This window comes from Porites lutea, chromosome 6 (assembly GCF_958299795.1).
Source record: "Porites lutea chromosome 6, jaPorLute2.1, whole genome shotgun sequence".
NCBI lineage: Eukaryota > Metazoa > Cnidaria > Anthozoa > Scleractinia > Poritidae > Porites > Porites lutea.
The window spans coordinates 15,992,610-16,017,666 of record NC_133206.1 but is presented as its reverse complement, the minus strand read 5'-3'; the positions used below and the strand labels follow the sequence as shown (position 1 = coordinate 16,017,666).

General features: G+C 39.5%; 2 protein-coding genes across 5 annotated transcripts in view; one reads left to right on the top strand and one right to left on the bottom strand.

Annotated features, from left to right (window-relative positions):
• The window catches only part of LOC140940315 (syntaxin-8-like), a 10,899-nt gene extending 3,505 nt beyond the window's left edge, over positions 1-7,394 (top strand). The window contains exons 3-9 of one of the 2 annotated variants that reach the window (XM_073389250.1): positions 728-822; positions 1,511-1,564; positions 3,058-3,114; positions 4,057-4,184; positions 5,472-5,564; positions 6,406-6,507; positions 7,087-7,394. In XM_073389250.1, coding sequence (XP_073245351.1) covers positions 728-822; positions 1,511-1,564; positions 3,058-3,114; positions 4,057-4,184; positions 5,472-5,564; positions 6,406-6,507; positions 7,087-7,154 — 597 coding nt within the window. In that variant the 3' untranslated portion in view covers positions 7,155-7,394. Of the gene's footprint in view, positions 1-727; positions 823-1,510; positions 1,565-3,057; positions 3,124-4,056; positions 4,185-5,471; positions 5,565-6,405; positions 6,508-7,086 lie in introns of both variants that reach the window. The other variant, XM_073389249.1, reaches the window with a different exon arrangement.
• A 1,511-nt stretch (positions 7,395-8,905) lies between these two features.
• LOC140940314 (netrin-1-like) lies at positions 8,906-24,821 on the bottom strand. Of its 3 annotated transcripts, none has more exons than XM_073389246.1 (7): positions 24,723-24,821; positions 18,992-20,284; positions 13,534-13,722; positions 11,636-11,785; positions 11,382-11,423; positions 10,637-10,696; positions 8,906-10,498 (listed from the first exon to the last, which is right to left on the bottom strand). In XM_073389246.1, the coding sequence occupies exons 2-7, from the start codon at positions 19,965-19,967 to the stop codon at positions 10,173-10,175; spliced, it is 1,743 nt and encodes a 580-aa protein (XP_073245347.1). In that variant the 5' UTR covers positions 19,968-20,284; positions 24,723-24,821; the 3' UTR covers positions 8,906-10,172. The 3 variants fall into 3 exon arrangements, with proteins under 3 accessions (XP_073245347.1, XP_073245348.1, XP_073245349.1); XM_073389247.1 differs by lacking the exon at positions 24,723-24,821 and adding an exon at positions 20,662-20,797; XM_073389248.1 differs by lacking the exon at positions 24,723-24,821 and adding an exon at positions 20,431-20,557.
• Positions 24,822-25,057: the final 236 nt, after the last annotated feature.

The following is a 25,057-nucleotide window of genomic DNA, read 5'->3' as shown; positions in this document are numbered from 1 at the left end:
GATTTTGAAAACAAAAATGTCAGGTGTCCAGCCTGGTGGAACTTGTCTGTACCCACCTACTGGATAAAGTGGTTTGCCACCTGCCGGTGGTTAGTTCAATTGGATAAGTGCCAATCTGCTAAGTGGCAAGTCGAGGGTTCAAACCTTGGTTGGACCAACACTCAGGGTCTTAAAATAACTGAGGAGAATGTGCTGCCTTTGTTGTGATGTCTACAATGGTTAGACATTCTAGTCTTCTTGGATAAGGGCAAAAAAAAATGGTGGGCCCTGTCAGTTCTTTCACTGTTCTGATTCTTGTGGGATGTGAAAGAACTGGAAATGATATTCAGACAATGGTGGATCTTATCACCCACACAAACTGATATTTGATATTTATACTTTGTGAAGATGTACAGTGTGCACATGTTCATTGTATCAGGGGACAAGTTAAGGCAAACAGCTTAGTGAGTCAATGCTTGAATCGATGCTAGTTGTAACGTACTGTTGATATTACAGGTCGAAATTAAATTCAGTTTTTAAAATTTTTTAACCTAGCGTAGGTTGATCCTCAATTTCCTTTGTCCCCTAGCCCTAATTCATAAATAATTAGAGCTAGGAGATAAAGGAAATTGAGAATCAACACAGGTAAAAGTTTAGACCTGAATTTAATTTTGACCTGTAACACTAATACCTCTTGGATTTGAGCCTGGTTGTTTGAAAATGTATTACTTATAACATGTATTTTTAGTTGCAATCTGATGTAAGGATGATGCTGAAGACTTTTTCGAGAGATGTCAGTAATTTGAAGCAATCGCTGTTACGAGCATCATCTTCTTACCATGTGTATCCTTGTTAAATTTTTAAATAAAGCTGCTCCATTAATCCATTAATCCCCAGCAGGATTAGCCTAGTCAGTACAGCGGTTGACTGTAGAGCAGAAGGTCATGGGTTGGATTCCAGGGGCCGGACCAATACTCAGGGTCTAAAATAACTGAAAAATAAAGGTCCCTCCTTTTCCCTGTGAGCGGCTAGACCTTAATTTGCATGGCTTAAATGACCACATAAATTGGTGGTCCTGTCTCCAACTGAAGATGTGAAAAATAGTGTCCCCCAGTTAGTACTTTTGCGCTAAACACATTGACACTAAAAAAAGTGCATTTTAGAAGTCCATTTAAGGAACAGTCTAGTAATGTGAGATTCATGTTAGTGTGCATGGATATCATTTCCAGTTGGCGACATAAGGTGTCCCTGGGTAGTTTTTTCTTCAGTTAGTTAGTCAGCCAACTGTTAGTGGGAAGATTTTTTGGAAGCTGTTATTCCCAACAATATTATTTATTTTTCATTATTCTAATGCATTCAAGATTTCTCCATAATCTTCTGGCCAATTTGTCATAACCAGCTTCATGAGCTGGCCAGACTGACCTAGTTTGGGAGGAATTTCTCTTATTCCTTTGCTGATGTCATATTTATTTGTGGACTGTTACTGCTTTTCCTTTATTGTTCATTGATTGATTCCTTAATAAATGTGTAGCACAGAGCGAGAAATTGATAGGAGACAGAACATGTTGGATCAGCTGATAACAAAGTATGATTTTTCTTATTCCTTAAGGCTTGTTTTCACTAGTGATGGAGTCGGAGTCTGAGTTGTAAGCGGAGTTGTAAGAGTGCTTATGACCTAGTGAAAATCAAAAATCGGAGTCGTCACCAAGTCATTATTGTGACAGAATCAGAGTCAGAAGAATCAGAATGTTTCCAGTTTTCTTCTGACTCTGCTTACAACTCCGTTGCTTACGTTCCGCTCATGATCTAGTGAAAACCAGATTGTCAAAGTAGGAAGCAGAAATGGAAGGATAAACCAATCACAATGCGTGTTCCCACTCTTTGTGATTGGTTTAGTTCTTCTGCTTCTGCTTGCAACTCCGATGACCCAGTTTTCACTTAGTCATAAGTGCAGAGTCGTAAACAGAATCAGAAGAATCAGAATGCTGTTTTCACTAGATCGTAAGATTTTAGCTTCTGATTATGACTCCGACTCCGACTCCGACTCCGTCACTAGTGAGAACAGCCTTTAAAATTGAAACACTGGGATGAATACCTAGGTTAAGCCCGTTTCAAACGTCGCACCACTGCCGTATCAAACTTAAATGAATTTGACCCAGCAGTTGCACGGCAAAAGCATGGGAGCGGCTTTAAACATCGAATTTAATTCAGTCGTGCCAATTTCAAAATAAAGAAAACGTCAATACAAACCTTCCATCCATCCAAAGTGGCAAACAGAAACGCAAGGGAAGATCACAATCGAAGAAACTTGCTTTGCTGAAGATGATTTTAAATGCCAGACAGCAGCTGATGTAGCAGTCCATTTTAAATCATTTTGTTGCAAGAAGGTTAATTCTTAAAGTATTTGCTTTTGCTCTCCTTCTGCTTAATTTCCTTTAATGAAAGCAAGAAAGATGTCAGCTAGATTTTTGTCCCTTCTTGTTAACTGTTTTCTTTTTCATGCAAGGCCGCTTCGAGTCTTCTTGATTTCTCTCTTCAGGACTGTTCTCCGTGTTGGAACTTTCTTGTTCAGAGTCTTCCTCTTTTGATTCACAATCTATACTGGGTGAAGAGCGTTGTGAAACTGTGTCTTCTTCATAAAAAAATTCAGAAGTAGAGATTGTGTATGGACTTAAACTACTTCGCCATTTTGCTGCTGTTTTGTAACACTCTCATCCCAGAGCCCACGGTCAGCTACAGTATGCGCAGTCAGCAGCGGTAGAGTCAAAACACTTAAACATATACTTTTTCATAATTCATGAATTGAGTTTGGCACTTCAATAGCACAATGTTTGAAACCAAGTCGTCCGCGTAGCACTAAATTCAGGTTGCTAAACTGAATGATTTCAAATTTATTCTATCAATTGAGTTTGGCACAGCAGAAGCACAATGAAACAGGCCTTAGACCCTCTTCCCCCCCCCCCCCCCCCCCCTCTGCTTGAAATTGTGAGTCTATGATGAATTATACTGTATTTTATTATGCATATTATTACTATAAAATAATAATATTATTATTTGCTGTGGTTCAAATTTTTCTAGAGAGAAACAAATGAATGCTGCATTTCAGCAGGAAGCTGGCCAGGGGGATTTTGGAAGGTGGGAGAGGTTTGGACAAATGATTCATGTTGTTGCATGTTTAAATAGTAAGGTGTTTTTTTTAGATAACTCAAAACAGTTTAGTTTCAGAATGACAAGACTGCTTTTTATAGCCTTGGTGTAGGTACAATTCAACTGCCATTAAGCTGCCACCCTTGGGGTATCAGCACGTTTCTTAATAGAGGTTGGCTGCTCAATAAAGGTTTAATTCCCAATTCTTTTCTTCATTTACACTGTATTTCGGGACTTTTCTTACTGGCTGCTTAATAGAGGGTGGCCACTTAATAGGTGGCCGCTTAATGAAGGCTTAACTGAACTTGAGAAGGCAAAATGTAATTTGATGGCCATCCAATGATTAAGGTTCCTTGTAAGGGCCAAGAATAAGATTTTCAAGGATGATCTGGGGATGTACAATGTACGTGATTTTTATGTCTTTGTTGTTGAGCCTCATCCTTGTTTCAAATTTAACTTTCATTGGTTTCAAACTCATTAATGTCATACAGCACCATATCCCAAAACAAAGGAAATAAAATTTTAACCAAGGATAAAATTGAGTGCACCAAGAATGCTGTCTGCGAAAGATGCTAAAGGCTAATTTATAACAAAATGCAGTGCTTGTTGCATTTTATCAGCTCGAGCACTGCTACAGTGTACAACAATATCTCAAGACAATAAAAATTTATGACTAACGTGGGATAGTCGCGAGTCTGTGCATTCTTTAATAGTTTGGCAATACAAAAGACTACAAGTATTGACAGGAAAACCCGTAACGGGAACTACTTTTCTCACTGAAGCATGCAGATAAACAGCAACAACAACATGTTTACAATGTATACCTAGTTGATCTGAGTTCTTCTCTTTCATCAAGATTTCATAACTCTTCAGATGAAAATAATGGATCTTGAGAATTTAATTTATTGTTTGTGTTGTGCTAAATTATAGGAGTTCTTTACTGGCAGCAGACCCTAGAATGCCAGCGAGTAGCAATCCATTTGATGAGCCAGAGCCTTACCCTGACAGTAATGTATCCATTGATGACATGAGAAGGCAGCAACAACAAATAATTGCAGGTGTTTACTTAAGTATTCTCTTTTAACCCTTTAAGTCCCAATATCCACATACAAATTCTCCAAAGTGATCTCTATACATTTTCTTAAAGAATTAGGTGAGAGAATTTCATAAAAGATCAATGCATTTTCTCTTTGGTGATCATTTTATCAATTCTCATAACCTAATCTCTTGACAATGTATGGATATCTTTAGGAGAAAATTGCTGTTGGTCACCATTGGGACTTAAAGGGTTAAGGGTGCTACTGCTTTATTTCATAATGTGTGCTATGGTGTTGTTTTGTAAAATTCCTGAGGCTGGTCCATAACAACTGTACTTGTTGCATCACAACAGCATACCCAGGGCTGTCATTAAGAGGTGGGGACCGGTGGATTTCCCTTTGCCGCTAAGAATGTGGCCCCTAGGCTAGTTTCCTGGGAAAACAGGAGAAAAATAGAACCAAAAGAAATCCCTAGCTGTTTGATTCCCCACCAGGGTGCAAAGAAAGTCCGTTTTCCAGCCTGTCATTCGGGGAAGCTGTAGCTAGCATGTACTAGCCTACAAGTCATTTCAACTAGCCCCCAAACCCTTTTTGATTAGTAGGATTGATTACAATCCTTCTGTAAATTGAATTTCCCCAAAAACCAGCACTTGTCAGGCGGGAAAGTCAAGAACTAAAATCACTAGCCGGATAGCAAAATCCACTAGCCTCGGGCTACTGGACACGACTTTCTTTGCACTCTGTTCCCCACCTACTTTTTGTATTTATCTGGCAACTTGAAATCTTAGTGACTGCCCCGATACCGTAGGTCTTGCAAATGCAAGAGCAGAACTTTTTTCATGTACATGTATACATACAGCTGTATACTGTTCCAACATACCAATATGTAATGCCATCATCACAAAATGAAACATACAGTGTAATGACATTCATGTACATGTACATGTACTGTCAATGTGTTCTGCAGACAAGGGGACATAAAAGAAAACTTGCAGTGTAGGGCTGTCGCTAGTTTTTGAATTAGTTGGGAAATTTTCATCAAATGAATGTGTCATGTTTCTATCAATGAAGTATCCTAATAGCCAGGCAGCATTCGTAGACCTGGCCCTTATAAATTACAGCCCTAAGCTAGCCATTAACACTGAGGCTACTACTGCTCCACTACTGCAAAAGTGTCCTATTAACAGAGCTTAAGGGCAATTCTATATAGTAGGTACATTCTCTGTTATCATTATAAATAGAAGGAAATTTGTCATCTCTATAGAAATTGAAGCCTCTCTTATATTGCCTTTCATGTTCCATCAACAGAGCAAGATCAAGGGCTGGAGGCCTTGTCAGGGATTATTCAAAGACAAAAGATGATTGGACACGCCATTTCTGAAGAAGTTGACACACAGAATGGTTAGTATCTCTAAATCCTTTGGCGACCTGTTTGGTCGTACGCCTTTCATATGAAACGATGCAGATTATCCTTTTCTGAACTCATGAACATGTAACTTTTAAGTTGAGCATTTCAGTCGGTTAGTGGCGAATCCAGGAAGAAGCTCATTTTGATCAATCCTACTTGAGTAACACACACAAAACCTAATAGCATTTTAAAGAAAAATCCAGTGAATACGAGTTGAACATCAGGACGTGTCTCATTACACCCACTGAGATCAAGATTGCTATAAAAAAGCTCAACAGTGGGAAGGCAGCAGGCTCGACAATATACCACCAGAGGCAATCAAGGCTGCTGGTGAGGTTTCAGAGGAGGTTCTCCTTGACTTTTATAACCGGATGTTGGACGAGAAAAGAGTACCGGAGAAGAGGAAAAAGGGTCTGTTAATCAAGCTGCCTAAATATGGCGACGTGAGCAACTGCAAAAACTGCTGTGGCTTCATCCTGTTGAACAAATGTTCTGTACACACTGAGGAGTCCAGAAAGAAATTTGGCCAAGACAGCCCTTGAACGAAACTCACAGGGAAAGCGTAAGAGAGAGAGATCCAGACACACTAGGAGGCACAATAGAGGAGAAAGGACTTACATGATGTGAGGCAAAAGTCACTGCTTAAAATAGGCATGAATGAAAGCCCTACGCTACATCGGGAAGGAAGAGTATTGATGATAATGATGATGATGTTGTAATTCTCACTTTTAGCCTTGAAAATTAAATGGAAGATGATTTTTTTTTCTTCGAGTTGCCTGTGTCATGACTGAATAACATCATTCTCACACATTTTTGTTGTTTTTTTTGTCGCAGAAATAATCGATGACATAGATGGTCGAATGGATCAAGCCAACACACGGCTCATAAAAGAAACCCACCATGTGAAGAGAATAACAGCAAAATCTTCAGCGTGTGGTAAGTGGTAGCTTAGGGTCTCGCATGTCAAGGATAAATATATTTCATATTAATCCCTTTACTGCCATATATGTTCATGTAGTTGTAACATTTGAGTATGTGGATAAATCCTATCGAGATCGGCGCAGCGCGGCGCAGCTTTGCAACGTTACAGAAACCGCGCTGAAATCGCCGTTCTTATGAGTGAACGTCCGCCCTACCCGACACGGTTATCGTTCCAGGGCAAGAGGTATCCGGTATGGTGTAGAAGTTACTGGTCAAATTTGATCTCAGCTCTCTAAAACGGCCATTTTTTTTTTGGCAGACAGTCCATACATTGACTCTTGTTTCAACCTCTCTACAACGGCCACCTCTCTAAAACGGCCATTTTTTTTTGGCAGACAGTCCATACATTCACTCTTGTTTCAACCTCTCTACAACGGCCACCTCTCTACAATGGCCACTTTTATTTGTCCTCAAGGTGACCGTTGTAGAGAGGTTCAACTGTACTGAAACTGCATGGTGTTGAGCGAAATTTAACTGAAGGTTTTTCTGGTGAGGCATTTTCTTAATGGTGCTTCTTTTGTTTTGTCTTTATAGGAATGCTGGTGGTTATTGTCTTGTTGATTATAGTTATTATTGTGGTGGCTGTTGTCCCTAAACCATAGTTTTCACTTCGACGAAAAACATAACGTAAAGTGAATTTCCAAATAACCTTTGTCTTAGAATAATTAGAGACCTTTAGACTCGAAGACGAGAACGACTACGAGTACGAGATTTGATTGAAAGTTCTTTCGCGTATTGTCAAAAAATAGACGCCGCAGAATGCTTCATTATACTTTTTTTTTACCAGAAAAGATAGCACTTTTATCTTTTTTGGAGAAAGTTAAGCCCTCGCTCGATCGAAAAATGATGGGGGTGGGGGGGGGGGGGGGGGGTGCCCAGGCCCCTTCCCTTGATCCGCCACTGTGTTTTCTTATTACAGCGGAAGCTCTCGTAAGCGGACACTCTAGGGGCGCGAAAAAGGAGTCCGCTACTGGAGCTGGCCGCTTACGGGAATGTAAAATACAGAGTTTGTATGGGAGTTAAGAAAAACAGGGTTTTGTGAAGGTGATCGTTGGTACATACATACATCCTTTATTACCTTTCCTAATACAAGGCTTTTCAAAGATAATTAGAGGTAAGGTAGAACTGTCCACGTACGAGAGTGTCCGTTAGAATACCTTCCACTGTAGTAATTACTTGTATACCCCTGAGAGCCGGTTAATTTAGACGGTTAATCGGGTGAAATGGTTCATCTTTTTTGGACAGCATTGAAATACATTCCGTGTGACCTATAAGCAACTCTTCAGTGGCCTTTTGCAGTAAGGCTAACGCTAGACATATAGGTTGGCGGTTACGTTCTAGTTAAGTCTGGCTCCAGGTGTAGACCTTTTTTTTCGCATATGTCGTCTATCAACAAAAAGAAATTAAGCTTACATTTTGCCGGCATTGTTTTGTCAATCACAGAATTATTTTCAGTTGAAACAACAGCAGCAACTTCAGTTAAACAACAATGAACCGCATCCAAATTCGCCTTCAGATCATTTGTGCCCTCCCATCCCTAGCCGTCCACTGGTGCCGTCATTTGTGTACCATTTGTTCTAGTATATGAGGAGAAAACAATATTATTCGAATTAATTTGTCCATATCTAATTTAAATACTTCATTGGATTAATTAATTTTCGCGTCAGATGACGCAAGTTTGGAAAAAAAAAGAAATGAAAAGCAAGCAAAGAAACAAACAAAACAGAGCAATCGTCAGGTTATTTTGTAATTGTAAATAATTTTGTTAAATCACTTAGTATAAAAGCTAGAAGCTAGTACTTACTCTAGGGTAGAAAGACAGAGGAGACAAAACGTCACTTTCTCACCTCTTACAAATTCTTTATTGCTTTATTGAATCAAATTAATAAAAATGAACGGAATAATGATAATTTTTTTTCTTTAAAACTCAGTCACTTTGAATATTATGCATTGTCAATTTTTAAAATTGTATCGATGTGGTTATCGAAGGAAACGAGAAAGGTGATAGGTGATATTTTTGTAAGTTTGAATAACAAAACTGAGAAGCTGAAATATAGATACTGATCCAACATGTTGTTTCCTTCCTCCCTTCCTTTCTGCATTCTTACTGACCAAGAAAGTGATGTAACATCGTGCACATAAATTGCCTTTATTATGTGCATACATTCAATTATTTTGACGTTACAAATGCCTCGCTTTTTTATTTGCTTGCGAAGAGGACAGAGACGAATTTTATGAACCTCTAAGTGCAGTGCAGTGGTGGACTCTGAGTAGAGTAGAAGCAAAAGCGCAGAAAAACGAGGAAAGTTATTGGAAAGACCTGGAAACAAATGTAAGTCAACACTTACCGAACAACACGAAGGAAATTCACGCGGAAATCAAAATTCACGCAGAAGTTCAGCCGATGGTATCGGAGGTAGAGGCTGCTTTTTGGAAAATAGCAAGGCGTGTGGAGTGGATGAAATGCGTACGAAGTTGCTTAGAGCAGCTGGTGTGTGATCCTTCTACGTCTGCGCAGTATGAAAATTTGGTGAAATGGAGAATGGCCAGTTGCTTGGGTAAGGACAGTCTGTACCACGTCGAAGAAAGATGACCTACGACAGGGTAGTAACTACCGGACCATCTACCACATATGCGAGTTTAGCAAAGTAACACTCAAGATTATTATCAGGCGCTTAAAACAGCAGCTGGAAGTTAGTGATCATCAAGCTGGCTTTAGAGGAGGCAAGGGAATACGAAAGCAAATTTTTAATTTGAGACAGATCCTCCAAAAGTGCCAAGTTTGCTGGCAAATTTCGTCACAGTGGTGCCAAATTTTGGTTTTATTGGACAGGATGCAATTAAAACCATCGAGTAAGAACCTACATACAGCACTGTATTCCCAGGTTAGCCTCAACAGGTAGTCTCTAACTTATGGGTGTTTACTTTAAAAGCTGATGCTTCCCATAAGACCTTTTACAAGTATCTGTAGCCACTTAAAGATACAATGTTCTGAAATATGAATTCTCACTTAAAATTACTTGAGGATTCTTAAGGTATAACGCCTGTATGAGGGATTCGCAGTAGGTTGTCTTCTCTTTGTCTGCACTGCAATCTCGTACCAAGAGCCGTATGGCTTTTTGGTCAGCATTCCAACGACAGGAATTGCCTAGCCTGCCAAAGCAGCCGTTCCTCCTCGCTCCAAACGTCTCCATCGGCGAAAAGGGAGGAGGAACGGCTGCTCTTCGCAGGCTAAGAATTGCCCCCCTGACCAAAAGCCTCTGAGTACGAGATTGTCTGTACGGCAGGTTCAAGGAAACAGAAAGGGGATGGTTCTGAACATCGCATAAAATTTATTTGATGTGATTTCCAAGTATATTTCACGTTTTTTCCTGTTTGATATTGCATGCGTTTTCTCTCAGTACGAGGTTGTACGTTTCGGAAGTTCTAGTATTAGTCGAATTCAGACTACACCAGACATGAGCGTACCACAAATCATACGCCAAGGTTCTATTTATGCAGCGTTTGCACGCTCGTAAAGTATTTCCTGCACCCTTTGCCCCGAAGGGCAGTGTGGCTTGTTTAACTTTGTTCTCGTGAAGGAAAAGGCTACAATTGTTGCTTGGGTTAACTATAACGCTTCACTGACTCTTTTTCCTACATTTTTTCTTAATTCTCTCCAACTTTCTGTTTATACTTGCATTCCACGAGACCACCATGCTACGGTGGTCCACCACAAGGGACTTTTTTCGTCGAGTTGATCTGACTGAGCCCGCAATCAAGTAATGGCGGCCCGGTCGCAGTTTGGGGCATTTGCATTTGTAGTCACGGCGTGGGATCCAGAGGAATTCATTTCCAAGCCTTACACGAACCAATGACCTCTTGAATCGAGTCATGACGTTTACGGTTACTCGAACCCATTCCCCTTCTGTTGTTTTATCCAAGCCAAGAACTGCTACTTTCATAGCTGAATTGAAAACGGAAAGGAAGTAGATTAAAAAAATCGTCCAGGAAGAAACAAACAATAACAGATTGAGGCGGATTCTACAAGAAATTTTCGTTTCAAAGGTGAACTTAAGCGCAAATTTATGGAAACTCCTCTTACCGAAATCTTTGCGACAAAATTTCTTTCCTGACATCCCAACTTTCTTGCACTGGGAACATGCTGCAGTGAGAAAGAAAAAATATTAGATTATTAACTTGGACACATGGTTAAAAGTCACCAGGTAGGAACCAAAGCGTAGTTAAAGTGAATTTAAGGGGACACAGCTAAAAATGACTTTTCTTACAGTCTAGTGACAAGGGAGCTTTATATTGAAGGTTGGTGTTTTGTGTCTGATTTATCTGCCTCTGTGACGCATTGCAGACCTTGCCTTTCGGCTGCGTCCTCTTTTTAAAGGCTGGCAACAGTTTTCAGCTTTTTTCAGCAATTCTCCTTTGTTACATCAATACTACTATCACAACTACTAGTCCATTCTAGTTGGCGTAACAACAATTGAAAGCATGCTTAACACGTTATTGGCATTTTTTGACAAGTTACCATGCATAGTAACGGTATTTAGGGAGCGGTATTAGCGTTTAAAGGAGCTTATATATTGTAATCCCTATTTCTCATTATTGAGTTGTAATCAGCACTGTATGTCAAGGTTCACTTTTTTTGAACTTGTGTCTGTATCGATGTCTGTATCTTTCTTATTACTGAGTTGAAGTCATCTCTTTACTTGAGATGAAGATTCAAAAGCCAACATAACTTTTCGTTTTTTTTTTGTTCTCAAAAAGCTAGTATTTTGCTCAGTGAAACGTTGTTCAGTCAACTACAGGTGATGTTCGGCTATCGTAAATGAGCTTACCTGAATCCTTGGGCTGTATGGACATCACTGAATTGGGTGTTTCTGGAAAGAGAATTAAGCAAAAATACCACGTGAGCCAGTTGTACTCTTTTCTGTCTGTTGATTTTCAATGTAGACCTAATCAGGCACATTAATTAATTTGGTAGTAAGTTCTTTGGATTCGTAGTTTGTTCCCTGAGCATGCAGTTTGTCGTTGGAAAAACAAATAATTATTACGTCATACTTCGGTCAAGCCTAGAAAAGTAAATACTTACTTATACAGGGGACTATAGGATTCTTTGTGGTTTCGTAGTCAGCGGCGCACTTGTCACAAGCTCTTCGAGTCACGCCTTCCTTACATGGACACTGTCCCGTGATTTGGTCACACACCCTACCCATGGATCCTTGCGGGTGGCAGTTACATGCTAAAAAGATAAGAGAGATGTACTTTTAATTCGGTCCAAGTCAAGCCTTTATTAGAATTGTCTTTAGTTTGAGACTTAATCCTGCACTTGATGATGGACAAGAATACTAATTCTGCCCCCAGGAGGAAAATCCCGATAATGGTCTATACGGGGTGACTCCGCCCGCAAGGGGTAACTTTTAACTTTTTCAGGCTTCATAAAAGGGTAGTGATTTCACTAGCTGAATTATATGGAAGGGTAGGAAAATCTGTCATTTCGGTTTGTAAAAAGGCCCAAAAGGGGCTAACAGATACATTTCATGGCTGTGAAAAAGTCGAGAAAACGTTCTGGTTTTGTGATATATTCATATTGTTAAGACAGTGCATTTACATCAGTTAAAAGGGATGCAAAGTTCTAAACAAGGTATGTGAAAGGGGTACCTTTTGACAATAGAAGGTATACGAAAGGGGTATCTTTGCTGTCAAAAATGGCATTTAAAAGGGTAAGGGGTTGGACTGCGGGGCGGAGCCTCCCCTTCCTCCGCCACCCCCCCTCCCCCTCCCCCCTCCCCCGTCCCCCCACACAAGAATTCCTCAAACTAAACTAGTTTTGAATATAACAAACACTTCTTATTGGCATGAAATGGCAACTACTACTCTCTTTGATCTCATTAAAGGTTATCACGTATTGACCCCAAATTTTAAATTTAAGTGGACTTTAACGCCTTCAAAATCTAAGGTCTCTTCTGCCAATTGGCTATAAAAACAATTACTGGATTTACAAATTTTATAATCTGTTTATGTGACCTGACATCATACTCTCTTTCGCCATTAGGGTTATTTGGAATGGAAATATAATGACCAACACCTTGAGTACTTGAATAACAACGATAACAACGTGCGATAAGTTTTCCATTAAAAAAAGTATCTTATATTGGCTGTTGTTTCATTTAACATTTAGAGGGCTTAAAGACAACAAGCTGAATAAGGTCGCAGTGTATTGCAGAATCAAGACACGACAACCCTTTATGAATTAAGAACGATCAGGAGACCCTGTTTGTGTTTGAACGACACAACATGCGAAGAAGTAATTACATGTCTTCCGTCATTTGATCACATCGTCCTAATTTTTATTTCGTGCCATCGATCTTATTAGCGGATTAGTTTAATTCCCTAATCAGTGTTAATGGAGACAGTCAAGATAGTGGCATCAGTTAAAAGACATCAATTAGACGCCTTTTGGGACAGAAATGTAATAACTCTGCTCCTCTTTATTCTGCAGTGCTTTCCTAGTACACACTGAACGTTGAATGCGGAAACGCCTCCCTCTATTGTGCTCGTCTCTGTTGATTCTTTGCTGGCATTCTCTATGTTCGGCTTGTTAAGTACTTGTTTTCTATTTTAAGTGTAAATGTTCAGGAATATTGTTTTATCATTTCGCACTGATTATGGTTCGTTACTTAAATTACAGCCGCGACGCGACGAGTAATATAGTGTACTCTGAGATACTTCCGCTGGGAATCCTTTGGAGTGGAAATTGACTCGTCCAAATACTGTTGGTTGTATGATGTGATAAAACCCGTGATAAATGGATATGTTGTAGTTAATTTTTTTTGAGGTAATTTATATATATATTTTTCTTTCAACTTCATTAGCATACATTACCATCCCAAAAACAAAAGAAAAAAATTACCTGAAATAAAAAATTAACTATAATACGGGCGCTTGGCTTTATCTCATTGAAGCTTTCATGTAGAAATAGTGACTTACGTCTGCACATTCTACGATGTGTGATATCCTTGGTAGGGTCCTTGTAGAAGCCTTCTTTGCAGTAATGGCAGTATCTTCCCGCTGTATTGTGTCTACAGTGGATACAGACCCCACCACTATGGCCTCCAGACAGTTTATACAGCTCCATGTTGAACAGGCATGCACTGGCGTGCAAATTACAGTTACAAGCTGAGGCAAAAAGAAAAAGAAAATGATAAGATCAGAGTAGACTTCGTATAAAGCGGTTTAATCGAAGGGAATTTCTCTTCTGCTTTTGAAGTTGCAACTTAGGGCCTTAGGGCGTTGTTAGGGCGTCTAATGTAACAGGACTCGCGGACCAAATTTGAAACCTTTTTTTGTTGGTGGTAGAATTTAGAATGTTTTGTCCCTGCATGGACTCAAATTCGCTCCTGGGCCCTCTACTGATCTTATTACTTATCAGAGTCAGATACTGCTAGCCTGCGTTTAAGATTACCATTTGAAGGATCCTTATTAGCCTGGGACCAGGCTCTCTCGAGGGAAAAAGCGAACTGAGAGAAATCGGCGAGCGAAGCGAACCTAGCAGTATCCGTTTTTTCCGTTTTCCCCACTGCGGAGCTTGGTCCCAGGTCAGCCGGATCATTATGGGCTTTGCAACTTGTTCGCACGTTCTCTCCCATTTCGATTCACTCGTTATTACTTGAAATGGAGAGTTTGCTTGCGGGCTAAGATACTACTAGAGTTTGAAAAGCAGCACGAACGGGTTATCAATCTGAGGCTGATTGATTGTTAAAGTGACTTCGCCCTGAAGGCTCTAAAACGAGGGTGAGAGATGGAGAACTACCAGTCAATTACAAACAAGGGGACACCACTGGATAGAAACCATTCTATGCTAACTGAAAGTTTTTAACTAATTGTGATCCGTCGCTTTGACTTGCTGACTTGTGAGTTCAACCTCGTTCCCAGGTAGGTAGTAGAGAACCCTGGGAACGAGGTTGTAGTGACTTGTGTTTTTAAATCAGCTATAATTTGTTCAAATCCTCCTTACATACATGAATTTTCACGTAACAGTCAACATATCGTCAGTTCAGTTGTTGAAGTGAATACTATAGCCCATGCGTAGTGGGGGGATATACATGGCTCGCAAGCTGATGTGAACTCGCTCGTTATCCGGCTAGCTACGCATGCACGAACGGTCATATGCATGGCGCGGGGGCGGGAAGCATTGCGGGACTCCAGCCCAAGCGGCTGCGAAGGAGACCGGATCATCAATAGTCTGTTTGGCGCAGGCGTAAAAAAGAAAAGGGAAGGGTGAGACTTAAAAGTTCGAAAGGGAAAAGGGAGGAACGCAGGCCGGGAAGGTTAGATCATCAGGGAGGCTCCTTTAGCAGATTTGTGCTTGTCTTATCCTTTAACACATACTATGGTGGAATCATATACGATCAAATACGCCAGCAACAAGCTAGTACTTTTGCTTTACCTGGTGTCTTCAATAATTGTCATGATTTATGATCTTAACCAAGACAATGTTTGTTATAAATTCGCTGCTAGATGTAACACCTCATGAATTATACAGTCTTATTAGCGCTCGTCTATTTCGCCACGTATGCGTCACTCTTTTCAGTAAATATTCTGGATTTGACAAATGCCATAAATCTTAAACTTAAGAAAAGCCTTAAAGAAGAGAAACGCAAACAAGCTGCTTCTCGCAATTAAAATGAAGTTTACTGTTTTAATGACAGCACTTTCGCAGACTCTTGACTACGCTAAACAAGAGAGTACAAAGTCAGAATTGGGCGCAACATTGTTCGGTTCGGTTGGCGGTTTATTACAGTTTGCCGGGTACATTGATGTTGGGAAACGCTAATTTATCATGCTGGGATTTTATTGAATGAAGGATTTTTTAGAAGAGCCGCATACGTGACGCAACTATTGAAGTTGGTCAACACTTGTCAAAGTTGCGGAAATAAACCCCGGATGCACCACAAACAACGTACGCTCACAAAACTTTTACTAATTAGTACATTACAACACGCACAGTCAGATGCTGCCAAGTGAACCGTAGTCACTGTTTCGAATATTTACGAAAATTGTAAAATGGGTTGCGACTTTGCAATCTTCCCATCCTTTGTAAACTTACCTGACCAGAAAAAAACATGTTAAATCATTACTTTTTGAAGACTAAAATGCTCCGTTCCAATTTGAGAGACGATGAACCACATTGCGTAATCCGATGGTCAGTTTTGCATGACATAGGTCTTCGACTAAATTTTTTTCCTTAAAAGTGAGGAGAAAAATGTGAATATTTGAGCTAAAATCTATTTGGACTGATATTGGTTCTGAGAGCGAAACTTTGGCAGCGAATTTGGCATTCACTGTGGATTCTTTTAAGATACGAAACGAGCGGAAAACGAGCTTTAAGTAACTTAACGTACATAACATTAGTTGTCATAAAGTTAATTTTTTGCAATATTCTTAAAGACTTTTTCATTTTAGACTTCGTACACTGATTTCTCGGTTTGATGGGACATAGCCGCGCTATGATCAATAAATCAAAGTCAGACTTTTTTGTAGATAATCGCTCTGTTTTGCAAAAATTAGAAAACAAGCGGAAATTTCTTATCATTTAATATAAGAAATTCTGGCCATTGCGGTTTTTTTTAGCACTTATTGGTTCCGGTTTTAATCTCTCTAACCTCAACTATTGTTGCAATTCGTCAGCGCGATATCAAGCAAAGATTACTAGCAAAACCTGCAGGAAACATCGCCGTCTGTTCCTTGTTTTCACCCTCGGAATATACTGTGACCGCCAGCCCGCTCATGCAGATTATACATAGATTTAGCCAAGGCCAAAAGCGAAGCTCCCGTTTAGGTAATTATAATTAACTGAAAACAATAACCTTGGACCTTGCAGAGATTTCCGCAAATCTGTAGCTTTAAGGGAGGACCGTATGACGTTTGAGGAAAGGACTCAGTCATTTTACAGCTAGTTTTCACTGCGAAACTGTTAAGTCATTAGTTTTGTAGAAACTTTAAGCTTTAAAGGACAGCTTAACTTTTAAGCAAACAAATATCCAGTACGTACGGGATACGCAACTCTTAGAAGGTTTTTATGCACTAAACTGTGACTCTTGCATGAAAAGACCACCTCGTGAGCCCAAAAACAAAAAGTTAGATTTTTTTGACCAGCAGCATTTGTACATAAAACTGAACTTTTGGTTTTCGACGGATTTGTATACCATCGTAATGTATACGATTACTGCGCATGAACAATTCTTCGAAACGTAGGGAGCAACTTGGACCTCTGAGAGACTCGCAAAGATTTTTCTCGTCAAGTGTCATTGCCCATAAATGATAATTATTATTTTTATAAAATGCGAATGGCTTGGAAAAAATAGTTATCAAATTTTTTCTTTTATTTTGGATAACTTAGCTTTTTCGTTCTGCTTAAAAATCTTGCTCTCTAAAATTGCATTTATTGATTCAAGTACAATCTGCACGAATCGTCCCTTAAAGTGTGAAAATTTGAAGCACGTAGACATTTCTCTATCCTGCCATAAATTATTGCATTAGCATCAACAGCTACGGCTATCAACAGGACTTAGAAAAAACACAAGATACCGACCAGAAGAAAAACGCAAACAGGTTAACTCGTTGACTGAAACTGTGCATATCAATTGAAGATAGATATATTACCTAAAATCTCCTCTCCCCTAGCCCCTTAGGAAGGCCTGATACTCAGGCTAGATATATATGTGACTATGTGTCTAAAACGCCTTTTTTCATGCCCTCTCTCTATCCCTATAATCACAGGTTAGGTTCCGGCTGTAGGACAGTTGTTATGCACCGTTTCCCGGTATATATCAGCCAGATTCTTTTTAGTTTCCTTCTTCCCAGAAACTTCTAATCTCTCCTAAGGTTAACAAAACTGATATTAGAAAATTGTTTTTTGCAATTTCACCTCATTCGATTACTTTTGCTTTCTAAAAATAATATTAGCTCTACAGTTAATCGGTCATATAGCTTCTCTTATCATGCGTAAAATTGGAAAGAATTTTTCACCGTAGGCTCAGGGGAGTCTTAACCTCAGTAAAGAAAACGTAAGCTTTGCTTGGCAATAACTACTGAGTTCCTTGAAGCATTCAACTTGTTTTGTTTGAGGTGATGAATTGATTTCCATGTCGCCAGCCAGACGCGTTTAAAATCACGACTCTCATTAAAACACTTCCAAGCCCTTTGTAGTTGCGTTTAATAAAATAGATTGAGTTTAACAAAAGTTGGGAATTTGGCATGTTTCTGCAAGCGTGTCTTTTAATCTTGTTTGAACTGAATGGCCCTTGTAAAAGTAATCTATTGAGAAAGTATTAGTATGATGAATGGCTAAGCGAAACAGAATTTGATTGATACAGGAAGTAGCAATGGCCTTTAAAAGTTTATTGACCTTCTAAACGGTGTTATTTGTACATACCATGTATGTCTCGATTATACTCCATTTGTGTTCAAATACTTTATGTACCATGAGTATTGGGTATCATTAACTTCCATAATTAATTATTAAGCAAAAATATTAGCTCAGAGACGGATCAAACAAAATCAAACCACGTCATTGATACAGCCGAAGGATAAATGAAGTATAACCTTACTGGTGGTTAGAATTTCACGATCTTCTCTTAAAAACCGTAGAACAGTGTTGGAACTACCCTTGGTTTGATAAGAACTTTTATGGTCTATTGGACTCCGTGTCAAACCCTAGCGTACCCCAGTACCCTGTTTAGCGTGCCTTAATTGTACAGCAATTTTTCACACAATAGGCGCTTGTTAATGTTCAGAGAAAATAGCAGTCTTTAGATGGGTAACACCTCATTTATTGTCCACTAACTTGACATCAGACATTCTGGGCCCTCTATTGATCCTTTGTCTCCCCAAAGAAAGCCGACATTTTTTTTTTTTGCCAAAGCGCTAATAACGTTTAAAAAGGCTGGAAAATTCCCTTTGATTTTATTTATGAACGTTCGCATCGTACCACAAAGTTTTTTTTTTTTTTAAATTTTGCATGAAATATTTTCGAATCGAACTAGGGTTTATCTGGTGCTATCATGAGCGCTAATTAGCCTAATGTGCAGCGATGACAGTTATTTCAGGATGCCCAAAAGAGGCCAAACAATCTCGGTCATGTCAATAGAACAACACCGCCAACAAATAACATCCTCCCCTGAGCATATCAGTAGGGAAGGAATACACGCTGTGATTTGTCGAAGCAAAACCACCGGACATCAGGAAAAAAAAGAATAAAAATAAAATAAAAATAAAAAGGGATAATTCAAATAGGAAAATATTTTAAATCGAAAAGTTAATGTCCATCCTTTTTTCAAACGGCGAACGCAATTCCTCTCTGTAAAACCGTAGAACTTGACTCGAGATTTTACTTAGGCGGATAGAGGAATTACTGTTACAAATAATTGTAAGAGTGTAAACTTACCCACACATTCGTTGGCAAACGTCTCGCTAGCAGGCTTCCATGGACTGTCGTTAAAAAAAGCCTTGCATTTCTCACAGTTATTTCCAGCCGTATGGTGCTTACAGTCACACACAGGCCTCCCATCACGAGTAGTAGAGCAGCTGCCTGCATGGCCATTGCAGTGACAGCGTCCACCAACTGCCAGGTCTGATACTGCATAGTATTTACTCGTATCTCGAGTCTTTGAAGAACTGATACGGTCGAAGACCACTTTGATGTCGGTTGCACTAACCCACTCCTGCAGAGCGATGTTAGCTTCAAAATCTTTCGCTGAGGGCCGTCCCTCCAGGGTGCTAAAGGCAATTCTGCCTCCTTGAAGAGGTCTTATGAGATGTGCGTCCGTACATAAAGCCTCCTGTTCGTTTTCTTTGCTGGCGAAAGCTTTTTTTGGCGTTCCATAGACTCTGTAACACGAGCTAGAGTAAAATTGATACGGTCTCCAACTCTTACCAAAATCCACCGACTTGTAAATAGCCATAGAGTCTGGCCTTGTGCCACAGAATTGGAGGCTAATGTACGTTATATCATAGGTTTTACCAAGGGATAGTACTAGGGAAACATTCCCTCTCGATTGTTTAGGATCAGCTTGCCAGCAAGTCACATTGTTTTGGTTGTGTAGATCTGTCAGATACTCGACGGGGTAAGCTTTGCTTGGAAATCTTGAGTCGCATACATCACATGTGTAACCTCGTAGCTCCCATTTACAAAATTCCCGAGGAGGTTTGCCACACGAGTGACTAGCGATGATTCGTTTGCCGTAAGCCAGGTTGTGAAATTCTGGCAGACACATCTGTGGTCTTCCATACTCGTCATAACACGAGTTTGTCAGAGCAGACGAAGTTGCAAGCACAGCATTGATATCACGCCGATAAAAGTTCGAAAACAATATAAATAAAGCGAGAAAATTTGTCACAGCAACAAAACCCTGTCGTTCCATAGCTAAACTGATTACTCGCGATCTCAATGGAAGTAAAACCTTGTCATCCTCCAACGCATCGAGTTTGATTCCTGACCGACTTGCGGGCTTATTAGCTGTTGATATTGCTTTAAACACTCTTAATCAAGAGAGATTTAGCTCAGTCTTTGCGATCTAATCTCTGCTATGTAAACCAATCGTGTCGATGGTCAAAGATAGGCGACGTATTCCCGAAGCGCGCAACATCAATCTGCTACGCGTCTCCGTTTTCCGTCACTTAATCAATCACAGATTCTGTGATTGTCGTCCGTCCGAGCGGTGTTATGAAGCAGTATGCCCTGTTAGTGAAGAGAAGAAAAGATTCAAAGTTATGCAGATGACTGTCAAAACACACAATTAATCACTTATGGCGATCTATTCATATTATAATTTGGGGTTAAAAGAAAAGTGATAAAATCATAATTTTCTAAAGCTTCTAGTTGACCTTCGGTTATATGTGTACAGTTGCGGTTTCTGGAAGATAAAAATTGACGATAGAGTCTCATGCACATTTAAAATGCAAAACAGATCTGATCAGAATAATGATCAGTGCATGGGCCATTACACTGAGTTAGTGTGAATGGCGAATGACTCTATATCTAACGAGCTTTATAATACAATCCGGAATTATTGTATCACAACTCCACGGTGTCATAAAAGAAGCCAAATTCTGTACCAAAAGCTGTTTCCTTTTTGCAGTTGAAGACCAGTGGGTTTGGATAGTTTGCACTCCTGTGGTTTGGGATGAACCACATGCCAGCTGCCAAGCCCCCCTTTTGGTCGTCAAGGATTTTACAAAAGATGTATAGGAAATATTCGTGACCCCTGCGCTAGCATTGAAAGCCTTGCGCTTTTTTAATAAACTGGGATGACGTGAGAATGCTCTGCTAAAACGATCACGGCTATTTGCCAAAGCTGTTTAGTAGGCGTGAAATTTGCGAGGGCGCGGACGATTAAAAGCGACCGAACTTTGAAATGTGTCGAATTGATGAACAGGTAAGTAACAAAACTGAGCCTTTTTGTACATGCGGCGAAGGCTCGTGCTTATCCCAAACAAACTCTCCGGGTGGTCAAGAAACGTGTTATTCATAGCCCGTTTACAAGACTTCTGCACGAGGCGATTAGTTCCCTTGATTGCTTCGGAAACAAAGGAAACACCTTTCATTATTCAGTACAATTCGATACGTGGTAACATCATTAGCTATCATATAAAATCACCTGATCTTTCGACTTAGTATCAAGCGTTTAGGAAAGCAAGAAAAAGTGTATATTCCACATACTTGAATTTGACAGTCACTGATGCTCGACCTAAAACATCGCCATCCTCTTTCAAACACTAAAGAGGCTCTAAAGATTCCGAAGAAGGCTCATTGTACTCTATCTGTCACAACGTACAGATTGTTCTAAAGATGCACACATTTTTGTTTAAGTCTAAATTTGGGAAAGCAATCATTGTGTTATCAAACAAAGCAACCTTCTGAGGAATTCAAAAAGCAGTTGCTGACAACACAGAATTTATGCAGCGAATACTTTCGCATTTTCCAGAAGGGTAGCTTGCAAAGGGGAATTCATTAAGCGAAAAACGGTAGCCATGTACCTTGAAAGCTGATGCTAATTAATTGAATAACTGCTTCTACAACGCTGTTACTTCAGTTGTTTGCTCGTCGCGTTCCTCTACCATTTGTAAAATACCTTCCGTTGATGGAAATAATTTTCTTGCAATGAGCAGAGACAGAGAAAAGGAGCAATGCTTCGATGCCCAACTACACATCCATGAACCAGTAAAAGAATTAGGTTTCCCAGAAACAAATAGCTCTTTAGACAAAAAATTACATTATCGATCCCTCTTGGTTGTTGTCACTCAACGTTTCTTCACTTAGCTAGCGCAATTGTGGCTTTTATATACAGGCATCACTGTGGATATCTTTCACTGCGGTGAAGTGTTGAAATGGTCAATGATGGTAATTCCACCCCCACTGTGCATGCTAACTGCCGTAATACCCGGCCACGAAGCTTATCTGGAATGCATGGTCAGACTTTGCTTTAAGCATGCATCTTGAAATATCGAAATAATGTTGAAGTTAGCGAATTGAATGATTACCAAGCTAAGTCCCATTACAACCGGTCCCATTATGGCTTTTAAGGATCACCTATTGCAGATTCTTTTAATTTGAAGATCATCTTCTTTTGCAGAGTTTTGTCCACTTATGACTGAAGGCCTATCATTGCGGCCGATCCCACATATTTCTCTTTTAAAAAACGTTTGGGATAAATCTATTTGATCAAAATAATTTTCTAGGCGCTAAGAGTGTCTTTGGTAATGAGCTACATTGGGCCGGTGTCCTTGATAGGTTCAGTCAGGTTAGGAATTGGGTACAGTAAATAACTGGGCTTTCAACCCAGTTCGCTGCTTACCTCGTTGAAATTACTAAGAATTTCAAATCTGCAGGTCTTTGCAAGTTTTGGCTGTATTGTGAAGAATTTCCTGCACTTCCCCCATACCCTATCCCCGCCCAAGCCAACCCTTCCAGGGGGGATCAGGGAGCAAATGTGCAGATGAGTGTTCAGTGGTTTAAAACCATTTGGTTGTGCTTTGGACAAGGAGGCAAGGAGAGATTGTCCGAAAAATCGACGATGATTTTGATTTCCTTTGGCGTATGACCCTTCGAAAGAACATCTGAAACATTCACTAAAATTTTTCTGGGTGTCCATAACAACAACAACAACAATAACAACAACAACAATAATAATGATAATAATAATGATAATAATAATAATAACAGATACTTACTCTTGTACATTATCGAAATTTTATCTACATACCTCAGACGTTCCCATAATTAAATGGACAGCTATATGAAGCATGATTTAACTTATGAACATTTTTATTTTATAATTAAGACGTCCATAAAGCTTGTAGGATTTATTTATTTGTTCATTTATTTACTGATTTATATGACACTTTTATCAAATCCTTTTTACCCAGGTTTTTTTTTGGCGCAAATTATTGTGCAATTGTTACTACAAATTTTAGTCGATGTAGCGGCTGGTTACGATTTGCCGCTCAGCCAAAGCTTTTAGTTTTTACTCTGGGCATCCAGACGTTTGTACTGCCATAATGATAATCCGTTAATAATTACATACAGAGATCTGAAGTCTGCCATGGATCGCTCTTCAGATGAAAACGTATCGAAAATTAAGCAATGGTATGATCCATTCCTTTTAGTCATCTGCAGACTCATAACGAGTGCGCCAAGCCACATGTTTGGCAGAAACTATCGCTTCTTTTTAATGATAGAAGTATAGACTTGAACTTTAGTGAACTTGGAAACATTAGTAACGCCTTCACTTGACCTGAGAGTATGGCACTTCATATAATTCCTTGGAGTGGGTGTTACAGTATACGGTATCAGAATGCCATTCCCTAATTTTCAACCTTGACTTCTCAACTGGTTATTAATAAGCAATCTACAAAACTTTGGGAAGTGCATCACATGCTCCTGAGATGGAGAGGAGACTGTCATAAGAATACAAAGGGCCGGGGATGCTAGTGAGAAAATTTGGGTTAAATCGCCTCTAGGCGCGTCTCAGGTTTTTTGTGGAACCAAATTAGGGCACAAGAGCTATAGAAACTTTCATGTTGATAAAAAAGTTGACATCGAATGCTGTATTCAACCCAGTCACGCGAGTTTGAACAGATAGTTCTTTACGTAATATCCTAAGCGATACTTGTAAAAGATAAACTGATGATTGGCTTTCAGTTGTAACACCCTTTTTCAGACCAAAATCGGCGAAGTTCAATAATCATCTTTGTCGTTTTCAAATGGGGACCACCTCCCCTCCCTTTTGTCCTTTTTGTATCATATTTTTATATCTGAAATTGTTAAGTATTTTAAACCAATTAGAGTCAAAAGTAAATTAATTTATGTAGGCTGTCTGCATGCGATCTCATTTATGTAACAAAGAAGAACGAAAAAAGGAAGAACTTAAAAATCATTATCAGTCTCGATGTTTTTTCTCAGCTCACCATGGCTGTAATTAATCGCCATAAAAACTAAAACATTCTACATCAAATCTCTTGAATTATGATTCTCACTTCCGTTTAGACTAGCTTATGAGCTTTTCATGTTATATTAGGATCAATATTGCTCTATCATGTAAAAATTATGATGGTCGTATTGTGTCTTTCTTATAAAACGCATTCTACTAATTACTCATCCGCAACTGATCCCTCCCGCATTGTACTTCTGTTTTTTTTTTTTTAAGCTAGCTGGGGACAAAGTCATGAAATATGTCTAAATGTATTCTAAATTCTCGTGGAAGAACGTTTTTCTCACTATTTAGGGCCGTCGATTCTTTCACTCTAAAAAATTTAGACCACAGAGGACGTAAACAAGTCTTTTGATTTCGGACTTCACGTGTACCGTGGTCGGTAAATAAGTTGAGCTACCAACTGTCAAGAAAGGCTGGGGAGCATACTTCATAGCCCGTCACCTTTCAGATACCCAAACGTAAATACTCAATAGCTTTTAATCAGGGTGATATAAAAGAAAGAAGGAGACAAACTTAGCTGCGTTTGTTATCAGCATCTTACAACCTTGTGATATGATATCAGGGGAGCCTTTTTGAAAGCAAAAACAGCGATGCACTTGCCACTTAGCGTTAAATGTAATGTAGGCGATACAATTATGCAACGTAATTGACCCAATTTTGTTTCCAGTATTTAAATTTTCTCACCTTCATCCATTTTATCCGTAATAAACTGATTCTTGTGGACTGCTGATTTCCATTCCATGCGTATTTCAAAGCTAAATGTTGATCCGCGATGCGCTTGGGCACTGACAAAAACAGTGTCACCCCGTCTGTCTGTGAATATCGTGTTTTTTACGGGTGCCGCAGATATAAAATTTCTCAGATTTTAATCGATTATCATTATTATTATTTTTTTTTTTGAGAGGGGGGGGGGGGGTGGGTGCGAGCGAGAAAACCATTTAGACAGTTTCTGTAAAAAGCAAGCTTCTGTTAGTGTTGGAAAAGTTAAGTACAAATTAGTTCAAAATGTGCCTTGCGGT